Genomic DNA, 15,703 nt, shown 5'->3' on the forward strand with positions numbered 1-15,703 from the left:
AGTAGTCCAAATGATAGTCTTAGAAAATTTGAAAAAATATAAATTAAAAAATAAAAGTAATAAATATTAATTTGGTCTTAGGATGACTGTCTCCCAAATCTTTGGTAGATTTATACAGCCATACTTGTTAAGGTTTGGAGTATGTTTTAAGGCTTCTGTGCATTACTTTTGTTTCTTTCTAATTGATCCTGTGTGCAGGGGTATCCAAAGCATGGTCTGCCAGACCCGACTTACCATAGCGAAAGTGTCGGATATATTTTTTGTATTCACTGAGGCGGATGTCCACATTTCTTCCCGTCTGTCCGTAGTAGGCTTGATGGCAAGAACAGGGCACTTCATAGACACCTGAATGTGATAAAGGAGTGCATTAGGATGAGAGTTGCTAATTTTATATAAGATTTAAATACTGTGCGTAGTTGGTGTTTGTTAAGCACCCTAGATATCTTTTCAGATGTGCCTTTGTGGTTGTCTTGCATTTGTAACAAACTTTGTGTTGTGTGCTCTGAAGATGCTGGATATAATACCAGCGAAATATTAGCTTTTAAGTTAATAAATAGTTATTTTCTTAACCATCTGTGTTCTTATCATACCGTGAAACCTATTATAACATGTCTGATGAACACATAAGCCTGTCCACTGGCATATCCATGATTGAATGCCTAAAACCACGGTGAGCAAAACAATTTTGAATAGTCTTGTTGCTTATTCCTCACCGGCTATTGACCATAAATTGTATTTTTTGTAAAAGAAATACAGTTCATTCACTTACTCTTGCACTGACTTCTTCAGCGCTTGTCAAGAACCAGTAACATTTTTCTTGATTTCCATTATAATTCTGTGTGCTAATTCTTAAAAAATTCCAGTGTCATCTATGCATGTATGTTGACATGGTGATAACTAATAGATTTTATTTACTGGTTCCTGACATATTTCAGAATAGATTGTGTAACAGTCTATTGCTTTCTTTGATTTAGTGCATACAGCATTCATTTTGATAAATTATGGAGACTACTGTGTTAAGAATAACTTCTTTAATTTCCCGACTTTTCAACCATCATATTAAGGTCGGCATCTAGTGTGTACATAACATATACAGGCTTGACAAATTATGCTAATTTTTATTATGTCCCAATAAGGAGTTCCATAAAGTGATTAGTGCTGCTGTATCATGGTTTGGAGAACATTTCCTTTGTGTGAGAACCATTCCAAGAGGGAGAAGTCAATAAATAATAAGTCAGAACAGTAAAAACAACATTGATTTTTTGCAAAATATAATCTGTTACATTAATTTTTGTTGCTGAAATGACCCTTTATGAAGCATGTCTTCACTATTTTTTCTTAAAGTTAAAAGATTTTGTTTAAAAAATTGTTTTTTATAAAAAAAAAAAAAAAAATGTTTTGTCCAGTCGGAAGCTACTTTCCAGCTGGCAAAATAGCATTTATCGAGCCTTGCATACACACACACACACACACAGAGAGAGAGAGAGAGAAGCTATATTACAGTTCAAATAGTGTGCCAAAGTGACACTAATTTGATCAGCTGTTATTCTACTAGCCTAGTGAAAAAAAAAACTTTATCAAAGATATGTTCTACTTTTTAAATATAAAAACAGATTGTGAAATTAAAGTAATTAGTCTTAACATGGTGGTAGTAGTAGTAGTAGCAGCAGTAGTCTTCATAATTATCAAAATGAATGCTGATCACTAACATTAAAATAGTGTATACAGCATGTTTATAATATAGGGCCATCGTTGTGGCACAATAAAATACTCCCATTTTATCAGCATTGTAAATTATTATTAAATGACTTCTCCACGGAGTAGGTGCCCTCCCTTGATGAGTCCAATGACTCATCAAGGGAGGGCACATACTCCAGAACTCTGTCTCCACCACACAATTCACCAACACCACCTGCCACCCACCACCACTAGTATTTTCACAGACAATCACAAACGTCCATATACCCACTGCGAGATTCGAACCTACAGCCTTTTGGCTGTAGAGCAGATACACTAACCATTCAGCCCACCAGGCCAGCAACGTCATCAGCGCTAAAATTTTGAAGCAAGATTACATAATATTTGTAACATTTCATGTTATCAAGGTTACTGGCTGGCTAAATTAAGCAACATTGTGTCCCAATTAAATGGCTGCCCTGATTAACCAGTGGACCAATTAGCCAGAATCTCATGTGTATGGGTGTGTATAATATATATATATATATATATATATATATATATATATATATATATATATATATATATATATATATATATATACATACATATACATACACAGTTGATCCTTGAAGAATACAGGTTTGAACTGGGTGGGTCACTTATAAGCTTTTTTTTTTTTTTTTTTTTATTATTATTATAAATATATTGGAAATTTTTTTGGATATTTGCAACAATTTGGAAAAAACTAGTACACGAACTGCATAGCTTAGAAATATCGATAAAATTAAGAAAAAGTTGGGAGCAGGTTTCATGAATGCATAAAATATATATAGATACTAGTCTATTTTATCATTTACTACCATAAAATATACACAACTCTATTATCTTCTCTCTCTCTTCTGCATGTTAAACCTACTGCCCTATTACAAGGTTATCTTAAGCCATTCTAAGTCATACCCGTCCCAAAGATAAGGTGACTAGCCCTATGCCTCCCATTAAATTCTATGGCTCTAGCTGTTTGTGTTCACAAATCTATTATAAAAAGTTAAATTTTATCAACACTTTCAAACCGTACACAGCACCATTTGAAGTCGAGAGAAATGTAAACAAACGTAAAGATGCAGTAATAAATCAAAACTGCATAAAATTAACTGTTGTTAAATAGTTAATTAATTAGCATAAAATAAAAATTATAAAATAACGATTCATTCATTAGTTTATAGGCTAGGCTACCGTGAAGCAATAATATCGATTGGCCTAATATACCATAAAGCAATCACATTACTGCGTCTTCGTTATCAATGCACAAATCATCATCATCATCAAATTCCTGCCATGTACCCTCAAGGGGTGTACAGGATATGATAGTGCTACACGAAAAAAATTACATCATTACTAACTTCCTATCTACAATTTTCCTCCAAATCAGTCTGTTACTTGTCAAGACTCCAACATTATCAGATCTTATATTTTTATCGTCTAAGGCATTTTGTACCGTATCAATCCACCTATATCTTGGTCTTCCTCTGGGTCGTTTTCCTGCTAACCTGACAGAGAACACTTGTTTTGCTAATCTTTCCTCTCCCATTCTATTTAAGTGACCATACCACCTGAGATTAGCTCTGCTAATGCATTCCTGGATGCAGACAATGTCAAGTTCTTTCCTAATATCCTCATTTTTAATATGATATTGCCATTGATGCCATCTGTTCACGCCTCTAATCTTTCTCAGGACTCTCATATCTGCAGTCTCTATTCTTTGGTCAAGTGCTTTACTTCTGACCCAGCTCTCAGATCCATAAGTTAAAACTGGTTTGAACACTGTCTTGTATACAGCTAATTTAGTGTTCCGACTAATTTCTCTCTTATTTCATATGAATTTATTCAGTTGACTTCCTACCATGCCAGCTTTGCTGATTCTGTTGTCTATTTCTATATTTAATTTACCATCTTCAGTAAAAATCGTGCCTAAGTAGCTGAAATGTTTCACATGTTCCACACATTCTCCATTCACAACACAGTTGACATTTTCAACGATTCTGCCTATTTTCATTGTCTTTGTCTTTTATTGCTGGACTTCATACCATATCTATTACAACGGCTATTCAATTTAGTCAGAGAATCTTGCAGACTTGTAGCGGATTTATTTAGAAGTATAACATCATCCACATAAAGCAAAGAGCTGACATTAACATCTAAAATTTTGATATGTTTAATACCACTTTCCTTCATATTGTGATCCATATAGATAATGAGTAACAGAGGGGATAATGTATCCTTGTCACACACCAGATTTAACATTAAACCATCTTCCTGTACTTCCTTCAATTCTAACTGCTGACTTACAACTCAAATAAAGACTAGGTATATTGCTATTTATAATGCCCCATTGACACCATATAACTGTGACATATTGAATAGCTTATCTCTTGGCACCTTGTCATATGCCTCTTCCAAATCGACAAAACGTAAATATAGATCTCTGTTATATTCCCATGCTTTCTCGACTATTTGTCGTAAAGTGAAGATCTGACCCTGACAGCCTCTATTTGGCCTGAATCCAGCTTGTTCTTCACCAAGCCTTTCTTCCACAGTTCTTCTCAACCGTTTCTCAAGTATACTTGCATAGATCTTGCCAGGAACACTCAGTAGGGAAATACCTCTGTAATTCTCACATTCAGTTTTATTTCCCTTTTTATATATGCGTACTATGAGAGCTCTACTCCAATCATCGGGAATTTGTCCCTCTGTCCAGGCTTTCTGAACTATGCAGTGCAGCCACTGTAAGACTCTTATACCATCATACTTCAGCATTTCTGGTTGAATATCATCTACTCCTGTTGCCTTTCCACATTTCAAGCCTTTGATGGCTTTTTTTACTTCAGGAATGGATATGTATTTCTGACTGCATGCCTCGTCAGTGTTTTTTACCACTGTGCTGTCATCACTGCTTGTTTCATTTAGCAGTTTTTCAAAGTAATTACTCCATACTTCAAGGATATCTTTTTCTCCCATTTTCATGTCACCTTTATCATCTCTAACTCCTTTTACAGCACTCTTTCCTCCATTCCTAAGCTTCTTCAACAACCTCCAGAATATTTTGCCACCTTCTTGATATTTATTTTCTATATTCTTGCCAAAGTCCTCCCATGACTTTTGTTTAGCTAGGTTTACACAGTGTTTAGAATTCTTGCATTTGTCTTTGATTCTCTAAGAGCACAAGATGACTTATTTGACAGAAACTTTTGAAATGCTTTCTCATTTTCCTTCACTGCCTCTTTAACTTCCTGTGTCCATCATGGAGTTCTGATTTTTTTATCCTTGCAGACAATCTCACCACATGCCTCTCTGGCAGAATCAATCAATGTTTTCTTCAGAGTTTGCCACTGAATCTCTAAAGTTTCATTCCTGTTCTCAAACTCTTTCATTTTTTCTTCAGTAATCTTTGTGTATTTTAGTCTACAGTTCACATCTGAGAGCTGCTCAACTTTTATTCGCTTTAAAACTTTCTTACATGTTATTCTTATCAATATGAAATTCAATTTTATCCTGCTCAAGACTAAATAGTGATCACTTCCAATTTCAAATCCTCTGTACACTCTAGTGTCCTGCACCAGTGAGAAAACATCACTATCAACTATAACATAGTCAATGAGACTTTTCTTATTCCTTGCCTCTTCTCTCCATGTGAATTTGTGGACATTTTTATGTTGGAACATGGTGTTAGTAATAACCAGTCCATCTCCTGAGCAGAAATCTAACAGATATTGCCATTTTTATTAGCTTTGCTCTTTTCTCCAAATTTTCTCAAAAAAAAAAATTTTTGTTTGTCTCACAACCATTTCCTACTCTGCTATTTAGATCCCCAACAAAGACCAACTTTTCCTTTTTCATTGTGTCAGTTGCTTTTTCTAAAGCCTCAAAAAATTCCTCCACTTCTACCTTAGTAGAACCTTCTGTGGGACCATAAACACAAATAAGTCTCATTGTCCAGTTCCCCATTCTCATATTTGCCCACATTACTCTACTTGAGACTGACTGCCATTCAAGAAGATTAGCCTCGTATTTTGTGTTGAATACTATGGCTACTCCTTCTTTCCCTCGATTGTCATTGCCTGAATATAACATTTTGTATTTATTGCTCAAAAAGATCTCACCAGTTTTTGGTCTTTTTTTTTTGTTTCAGTCACCCCTATTATGTTGATCTGGTACTTATCTAATTCCTCAGCTAGCTCCATTTGTTTGCCATTCAGGCTTCTTATGTTGATAGTACCGATCTTTGACTCTGGTGACGTTGAGTTGGGGTTTGTTTTCAGATTTGTTCCAGTAGCTGACTTTTCGCTGTTCGCCCTGGTACTTATCTAATTCGTCCTTGGCGAAAACAACGGGGGCCCTTGTTTAACCGGGCGACGCCCCAGCCGGCATGAAATTTTGTCATGTCGTACCATCATTTTTTATTTTGGTTTAACCAATAAGCATACATTTTGGTCGGCTAAATCCCAAATTGCCAGCCCATCCTCGTTCATTCAGTATCCAAGTAGATACCCAACAGGGTGCACCACGAGAAGGTGAGGATTGGACATTAGGTCAGAAGCCCTGGTCGGTTCTCCACATTCCTTTGAAGGCTATGTGGAAGTCTCCTCTCTTATACAGCTTTGACCCTTAAGCACCCCACAAATCATTAGATCTGTAAATAAATTTGAATAATTTCTTTTTCACTGAAAAATTTATTAATTTAATAAATTTTATTCTCTTAGGTGGTAGTTTAATACGTTGATGTTTTTTAAAAGATGAATATTTTTTAAATAGAAATATTTCCCTGCTTTAGGATGAAATATTGATATGTAAATTCCTTTTGTAATGCATAATTCTTCTTGCTCTAATGGCAGACAGATTTAATTTTATTTTTCCTGTGTGTGCACATTTGTGAAAGAGAAATAGAGGGATTAACAGGACAAAATAAATAATTGGCTACTTCTACAGACTAAGGTCATCTGAAGTGGATTGAACTGCATAGACAGATAAATGTTATGGATACAAGACTGATTATGGGATATAGACTGGAGGGGAAGAATGCTTGCGAGACAAGGGAAAATGAATTTAACTACCTTGAACAGTACATGATAGAAGGGACTCCTGATAGAATAACATGATATCCAGCAATAGCATTGTAAAAAGTGATCAAGCTCATTTTGACTTAGGAGATAATAGTATATATAAGAGCTTTTAAAAAAAATCATATGTAGAACCATGAGGCAATTGATTATAATAAATCTGGAAGGCAGTTTGAACCAGTGCCTTGGCATGAAATTGTATGGGAATTAGCCAAAGTATGCCTAAAGGAAGTAGTATCTTACTGCATCTCCAGAGTTAGGTGATAAACGGATGGATAATACTTTAAAGCAAGTCAGCTAAGCTGAGCTTAGGCTCTTTTATTTCCGTATAGGGAGTAGGCAAGGCCACTTTAGCCCTATCTAACTTTTGGAGACTGAGTGGGCAGTTCAATCTCCACTGGTACCCAATCAGAGATAGCTGGCCAAAGACTATCACTACTTAAGTGGGACACAGTGAAGAGGCGTATGTCCACGGCAGAGATCAACTAACTCGGGAACCGGTTGAAAAAAGGCTTAGAAAAATTTCCTCTAGTTGCCGACTAGATTTGAAACCAAGTCTTCCTTCGTGCGGTAAAGCAAGTGCTGCTTAAAAAATAAAAATAAAAAATGTTGTCGATTTGATATACCATGTTGATCTTGTATCATGTACAAGAGTCATGACAAGCTCAGGAGTAGTAAAAAAAAAAAAGAAAACAGACCAGGACAGTGACAGGCGTTTTGAGGAAAGGCAAATCAGATTATGAAAAGAGGTTAGCTGAACAGGCAAAGAAATAAGAATCCAAGACAATTTTATTGCTTGTAGCAAGTAAAATGAAAGATGACTGGAAAAATATTGAACTGATTTCCATATTTACTGATTTCCATATTTCCTGATTTCCATTGAAATTTCCATAGCTATTGCTGTTATTCATGTTGAAGTTTCTGGAACAGAAAACTACTTAGACACTGGAATGCAAATAAATAATTTACTAGCTAAAATTAATTATTTACAACTGACGTTCACTAGCTTAATCTAGCATTATCAAAGACAATTTCACACTACGCACTCAGTGAGAACAGAAGCCAGAATGAGGATAACAAGGACAGTCACACGCAAGGATGATGACAGTAGTGCTCATTGTAGCGATTCTTGTTGTTAATGCTGATGGATAGATAGGGCAATGCATTAAAATCTCTGTAAAATCATACCATCCATTCTGCTACAATTGAGCTAGTTCTGTAGAACTTGTGCCCCTTCCAGGAACAGTCTCTCTGATTTAAACTGTGATTTGTGAGGTAGCTTGACTTTTTTCCATCTTAGGAAGTCTAAGTCTTTTCTCTAAGGCATGTTAGGATAGTCTGCTTTTTTGGTTCACCATTCCAGATGTAATTTTTATGTTATTTTTTCCTAAATAAAGTAGTTCATCCTGTCTGTTCGAAATATTGAGTTCTGCACTGGCAGCTGTTGCTGTAGACACCTGGGAAGGAGAGAGGGTCCAGGTAATTCTTGATTTATCTTTAACAAAATATCTACCATCCTAAAATAAATCTAGGATCACCTGGACCCTCTCTCCTGCCCAGATGTCTGCAGCATCCCCAGCCAATGTGGAACTCAATATTTCAGACAGATAGGTCCATATTCAGTATTTAATATTATAACAGAAAACAGTTTATTATACATGCCAAGAAATGATATTATTTTTTAATCCTTTTACTCAAGAATATGCAAACAAAGTTTGCATGTGAAGTATGCAACTAGACTTCCCATTGCCTTAGAATTATGAATTCAGTGTGCACTTCCTTTTGGACATGTATAATGCTAAGCATTAAGGGAGGGGTCACTACCTGAGACTGGTTTCGACCTTTATTGGGATCTCATCGGTGGGACCAAATGCAGAAGTCATATATTTCCCATTGCAAGTAGTAAAAAAGATATATCACCTTAATTATTAAAATACTCTGGATCAGAGAGAGATAAGTACAGTTTTTCACTTGGTTGCTTAATAAATTATACTTTTCAAGAAAGAAAATAAGTAAACAGAAGTTTGCACACAAAAAGCAATTTCATGACTAGACTATTTGTACATATGACTTCATATCAGTTGATTGCCTTAGTATCCCATAATGTAAAGTGTTCATGGGAGATGTATGATGGAAGTTTATTTTCCACTTGGTTAGACTATAATAAATTTAGTTTAATCCTTTACCCAAGAAGTATCTTCAGGACTGAGGCAACTCGTACTAAAGGCGGACCAAGCTCTCATCACTCGTCTCAGTATCTCCCGTAATGCAAAGCACATCTCCTTGTGGATTCTCTGAACCAGAGTAATGTAATAATAAGGTGGTACACCTTTTGGCAACTCGTATAGGTAAATATGACTTCTCCATTGCTTCTGCCTTAGTATCACCACTTGTGGGTCTGGCTCCCACTGACGAGACCTCAATAAAGGTCAAAACCGGTCTGGGTAGTGGCCCTTCCCTTAATGCATAGCATTATACGTGTCCACAAGGAGATGTGCTTTGCATTATGGGAGATAGTGAGACAAGGAGTGATGAGAGCTTGGTCCACCTTTACTACAAGTTGCCTCAGTCATGAAGATACTTCAGGCACAAACTTTGTTTGCTTACACTTGGGTAAAGGATTAAACTAAATTTATTATGGAGATATATGACTTTTACATTAATTCAACCTTGGTATCTCCTGGGTGTGGTTCTTACTGGTGTGACCTCAATAAAGGTTTGAAACGGTATGGGTAGTGACCTTTCCTTAATGCTTAGCATCATGCACCTCTGAAAGGAAGTTGATGGGTTGCAATCTTAATTCTTTTTATTGACATAATGGAGAGATTTTTTTGGTCTTCGCTAATGCAACTTGGTAATTTTGTTTCTTAGTGCTTTTTGATAAAAGTAGTTTTTTGTTGAAAAGAATGGTCATATTGACAATTTCTGGCCATCAGTATAGAAATTGGCATGAAATAATTCTGCTTTTGAGTGATTAGTTTTGTAAGAAGTTTGCTTTTACTAGTACATTTATTTAGTTTATTTTATTACTTTTGGTAAGTATAGACTGCCAGAAGTGCTGTAACTCTCAAAAAATTTAAGTTCTGATTTCAAAATGGGAAAGTGAAATAAATTCTTATTTGCCATTCCAATTTAGATTTTCAGGGGAATTCCAACTGAAAAATTGGTAAGTGTGCTTCTGCGTATTTTTATTGTTAAATTTCATTATTCATTTATGTAGTAAGTTTGCAATTAATTCTTAAAAAAAAGAAAAAAAAAAACTGGAGAGGGATATTGTATATAAATATATATATATGTGTGTATGTGTGTATATATATATATTAGCATAAATGATGCTTTTATTTCCACAGAGTTGCTACATTTGTGAAGAACAAGGTAAAGAAAACAAAGCTACTGTTGGTGCTTGTATGCAGTGCAATAAATCTGGATGTAAACAATACTTTCATGTTACTTGGTATGTGTTATTTTCTAGAATGTCATAAAACTATTAGTTTTTGTAATGGACTTAAAGTTAAATTTATAGATATTAAGAACTGCTTGCATGTGCTATTTTGTTTATACTTGTAAAACTAATTTTTTTTTTTTTTTTTAATGTTGTTCCCATTCATGAAAGGTTTTTGTAAAGATATAGTACATTTGTACCGTGGATGGGCTAAGTTTATTATTATTGTATATATTATCAGTATTTCTTAAAATTTATTTCTAAGACTATGTAGAAATCTTGCCCTAGAGACCAAACATGAACCTTTTCAAGCCACTTCAGGCCTCCAATAAATGGGGATAGTGGTCTCGCATACACACACCAGGCAATGAAGTTCATCCTCTACCTAAAGACAATGACCAACATCCATGCCCATGGCAGAATTCAAACCCATCACCTGTTGGTTGGAGAGTAGAGAGGCTAACCACTCAGCCAATCAGGCCAGCAGTTTGAGCTAGTTATTTGTCTTTAAAACATAGAGGTGTGAGCTAATTAAATTGGAAATATGAGTCTTAGATATTGTGCTAAACGAGTCCAAGAGAACCATGAATCTTGGTAGTAAGTCAGAATTGATATGACTAGTTTTACCCCCAGTGCTCTGAATTGCCTGTAACTTTTGTGCAAAAGAAACATGTTGAGCTGTAAAGCCACAATAGTATCATAAATGAGGTTTCAGTGATTTGCATCCATTGATGCGACAATAACATTTTAGAGTACTGAAATCGCCAACCATTTTTAGACTTTGGATCAATGATTTAACCTGTACTTTAAATGTCTTCATTCAATTTATTATAGAATATGAATGATATCTTTTGAGCACCTGAGAGATGTTTTAGTAGGCCCGAGATCTCTGGGTCAATGATTTAACCTGTTCTTTAAACGTCCTCATTCATTTTATTATAGAATATGAGTGATATCTTTTGAGCACTTGACAGGTGTTTTAGCAGGCCCAAATCTGTCCTGTTTCATTTATTAAAACTGTTTCGTCTCGAAGGTACAGATAAGATAATAGTCATGCTTCCTTAAGATTTACTCTAATAAAGTAGACTTCAGCACGCTTATTCAATTAATTTACAAGTTGATTGAAGTGCTTGTCTGGTCTACTAAATTTGAGGTGCTGGTTATATTCTTTCCATGTGTTCAGCAGAAGTAAAACTTAGTGCTGTACTGTTACATTATTGAACCATGAAAAATCGTTGTAATGTAACTTGAGTCAACTGGCTGCTATTCTGTACAGGACAAACTTGCTCCTTTTTATCTTGTGTTATCCTCTTATCCTTGTAGTTTTCAGTGGGTGAACAATTAATCACGTAGCCCAGTCAGTAATGATGAAGTCCCTTAATTGAAAAGTTCTATTTTCAAATCACATCCAAAATGTGAAGAACCTTTATAAGTTCTTCTCAACTGAAACTAAGTTAGTCTCCTATAGAAATGGCAGGGTTTGTCCTCCCACAAAACAGAAAAACAAGTAGAGAGAGAGAGCTCTATGCAGATAGGATTAAATGCTATCAGAACAGTAATTAGGCTTATGTGTAGCTGACAGGACATCAAGCCTAACACATTAAGATGAAGGTAAGGTTGTTTTCATGCTAATTGATCATTAGTTCAAGTTAATGAAGGTGTTTCTAGTTCACTTTAGTGAAGATGTTTCATTGCACTTGACACAAAATATGACTGTTTATTTGTTATCTGTGCATGTGTAATATATTTTATTCTTCCTGTATTTCCGGGTTACATTAATTTGTGAATAAAAGCTTTTCACATCTACTCAATTTGGAAGTCTTGATTCATTTAAGAATTTGGAATTATTTGAATCAGAATGTCCAAACTGAGTAGACGTGACATTCAATAGTGATGTTGCATTGAATCTTTATTATACGTGTAATATACACGGCTTGGAAAGAAGTCAATGGACACTGTAGTTTGAGGAACAAACAGCCATGGCACCCACCTCAATAAGATGTAGGACTTCCTTTCACTGTGATGACTGCAGCAATCCTAATAGAAAAAAAGAACTGATATGTTAAAGAAGAAATATTATCTTACTCTTCTGCACAAATTAATATTTTTGTTTTCAAAGAAAAACAGTTATGAGTTAATTATTTTTCAATGGCCACTGTTGAGAGAGAGGAAGAAACTGTACTTGCAAACTTATGTTTTGAAGTTAACTCCTTTTGTTTGTGTTCTTGTCAAATCCTGTGATCTTGAAGAGATGATATAGGAAGGAATCTTGTCTAGTGTTTTTGTTCTTTATGTTTGATATAAAACTTGTGCTCCATTTGCTCTATAGAATATAAGTTTTAATTATATGTAGTGCTTTCAAAATATACACTTTACACACACATGTATGCATGTGTAAAATTCTGGACAATGCAGTGCTTCATACTTTGTGGTGTTTCTATGTAACTGACCATTGTCCAGAATTTTCAGATACCTCTCGGGGTTCAGTAGTATTCATGGCACCACAAACAGAGGTCCAAGGCCAAACTAGAGAAAACAGGATCATACTATCACACCGCCACACCTGTCCATCTGCTCGCGATAGAGGGTGTAGCATGATTTGTCGCTCCATAACACTTTCCAAGCTTCCACACCCCACTGTACATGGTCTTTGCACCACTGAAGACAATACTGCATGTTTGTTTGGGTAAGGTGGGATTTGTATATTGCGGTCTTACCATGGAAACTCATGATGCGAGCCTCGGTTCTGAAATTTTTGTGCAGATTCCTGTTCCAGTTGATGCCCAGAATTGCGTTCAGTGTGCCAGCTGATGAATGGCAGTTTTACATATTATCCTTTGTAGTACCCTACGGTTACGTTCGGTGAGTGTGTTGGGGTGTCCACTGTGGGTAACCTTTGCAGTTGATTTCCTGTACTTCCATCTCAGTATGGTTTTACTGTTTGTTGACCTGGGACGGCCTAGTTTATCAGCAATTTGGCAAACAGATAGGCCTGCAACATGCCTTCCTATCACAACATCTCTTTCAAACTCGGTCAGTTCCCTACTGACTTGGGAGCATCATATTCCTCCAATTTATACCAGCTACAAACCCATGACTCGTTACATGGCACGATGCATCTTGCCCATGGAGTGTCCATTGACTTCTTTCCAAGCAGTGTATATTCAAAGTGGAATATCATTAACTTTATTTTTGGCTTAAAAGTTTAAATAAAGGTAAACCCTGTTTACATTGTATGTCTTTGATTAATCATTAAAACCCAACATCTATGAGTTACAAAAAAGCTGTTGGCCATGAGTATCTAATAACTTGTAATAAGCTATAATTTTGCTGTACTGGTGGAAGTATTCCAGACCAATCCTGATTTATTTGTTTGGATGGTAAATTCTCAATGTAGAATCTGTAGAGAAGTAAATAGTTTTATCCTCACAATTTTCTGTGGGGATAAAATAGACATTAGTGTTATATTTGATACCTGATTGTGTCAGAGTTTATTATACCATCAATTGATTGCACTGTTGGGTATATAAATACATATCAGTGGCGTCACGTGCCCATTTAGGTTGGATGTGCTACCATGTGGCCAGTGCGAGCCACACTACAGAATTCATGTCAATCGGACCGTATGATTGCATTTTTTATTGATGTAATGAAAGTTTTAAGAGTGTATAGTGCATCAGCCCTCATCTTAATTGGTCAATGCAATTAATTGTGAGATAATTCTGTGAGATTTGATTATTATTGGCTACTTGAGTGAGACAGATAATCTGAATTTTGATATGATTTTTAAATACAATTATGTGATACTCACAGAAATTGTAAAATGTAATCACTTGGGAAATTATTATTTTTCGGATTGAACCAAAGAACGACTGAAATAACTTGTTTTACTTATTTATACACAAGCCCCAACCTCCTTCGACATGCAGTCCATGAAAGCCCTGGATGAAAACAGGACATTCAGTAGACTGTCAACACTGTTTCTCCATTGTAAATATGGGGAAACAGTTATATGGCAAAAACAAAAGTTATAAATTATTTAAAGAAAATTACTTGTCTACATCAGTGTCCTAAATACATCATTTCACACTTCACACACTTAAAACAGGTGAAACTCAGAAAACAAACAGCAATTCATGACAATGTTTAATTGGATTGGTTGACACAATACTAATCACAGCCATTGATTTCTGGGCCTGTTGTCTCAGCGCACACCCTGCCTTCCCTTCTGGGTAGTTTAAAACCACAGGAATACTAAGAATTTGATCTGCTGGACCATCTGTATGCCTGTTTCAAAGGTCTCAAAGGTGTCTGTATTTGCAACCACACACCCAAGCTCTTAATGCAAATGTGATGCAATGTTTATTCATTGAAAAGTGTCCTCTTCATGAAGCATTAGTATATTGTGTTTACTTTTAGGAATCACATGAAGCCAGGAAACAATTAGGGGAGTATTTAACAGGAATATATGCAAAAATATAATATCGGTGATATTGCTATTCCATGAGTGTGCAGCAATGCACATGAAGCATGTTCAAAAAAAAAAAAAAAGACCGAACTTTTTAAATATCATGCCAATCAGCACAGAGAGTGCACTGTAGCTACTGAGTGCCCCTAGTGGCAGGTTTTGACAAACTGCCATTTGCCCCGTTCTGCTATGAGCATTAGTCGTCAAGTTACATTCACTGAAGTGAGCATGTGCACAAGCTGTTTGTCGGATTAGTGACAGTGAAAGAGCTTAAAGAACAGCGTATATGTGTATATGTCAAATTTTTGCAGCAAACTTGGTAAAAAATGAGATATGGGTTTATGACTATGATGTTGCGACCAAGATGCATTCATTACAGTGGGTGGGGAAAGGGTCTCCTCGACCAAAAAAAGCATGGATGGGTTGGTCAGAGATCAAGATGATGTCGGTTATGTTTTTTGATTAGAAAGACATTGTCAATGAATTTGTACCATGTGGTCAGATGGTAAGCAAAGAGTTGTACCAGGAAGTTTTAGCGTGTTTGAGGGATGCTGAGTGCAGGAAGAGTTGTGGGAAACTCTTCCTGCACACACAGGAAGAGTTTCCTGAATTGTGGGAAAACCAGACTTGGATGTGCACTACGACAATGCACTGGCTCACATGTCACTCCTCATCAGCGATTATATGGCAGATCATCAGACATCCGTTGTGCCCCATCCACCCTATTCCCTGGACTTAGCCCCAGCAGACTTTTTCCTGTTCAATCCTCACCTTCTCGTGCTGCATCCTGTTGGGTATCTACCTGGATACTGAATGAACAAGGATGGTCTGGCAATTTGGGATTTAGCCGACCAAATTGTATTCTTATTGGCTTAAACCAAAATACAAAATGATGGTACAACATGACAAAATTTCATGCTGGCTGAAGCGTCACTCTGTTAAACAAGGTCCCGTTGACTCTGTTAAACCAGGGCGAACAGCGAAACGTTCAGCTACTGG

The 15,703-nt window shown here is 36.0% G+C and overlaps 1 protein-coding gene across 3 annotated transcripts in view; it reads left to right on the plus strand.

The window, feature by feature from the left end:
* Window positions 1-15,703, plus strand: part of Alh (coiled coil domain containing protein Alhambra) — a 294,506-nt gene that overhangs the window by 78,255 nt on the left and 200,548 nt on the right. For 2 of the 3 annotated variants that reach the window (XM_090391969.1, XM_090391970.1), the window contains one exon: window positions 10,145-10,248. In XM_090391969.1, coding sequence (XP_090248095.1) covers window positions 10,145-10,248 — 104 coding nt within the window. Of the gene's footprint in view, window positions 1-9,930; window positions 9,961-10,144; window positions 10,249-15,703 lie in introns of all 3 variants that reach the window. The other variant, XM_090391968.1, reaches the window with a different exon arrangement.

The sequence above is a fragment of the Typopeltis vanoorti genome, chromosome 4 (assembly GCF_054136105.1).
Source record: "Typopeltis vanoorti isolate ZY-2024b chromosome 4, IOZ_Tvanoo_1.0, whole genome shotgun sequence".
Taxonomy (NCBI): domain Eukaryota; kingdom Metazoa; phylum Arthropoda; class Arachnida; order Uropygi; family Thelyphonidae; genus Typopeltis; species Typopeltis vanoorti.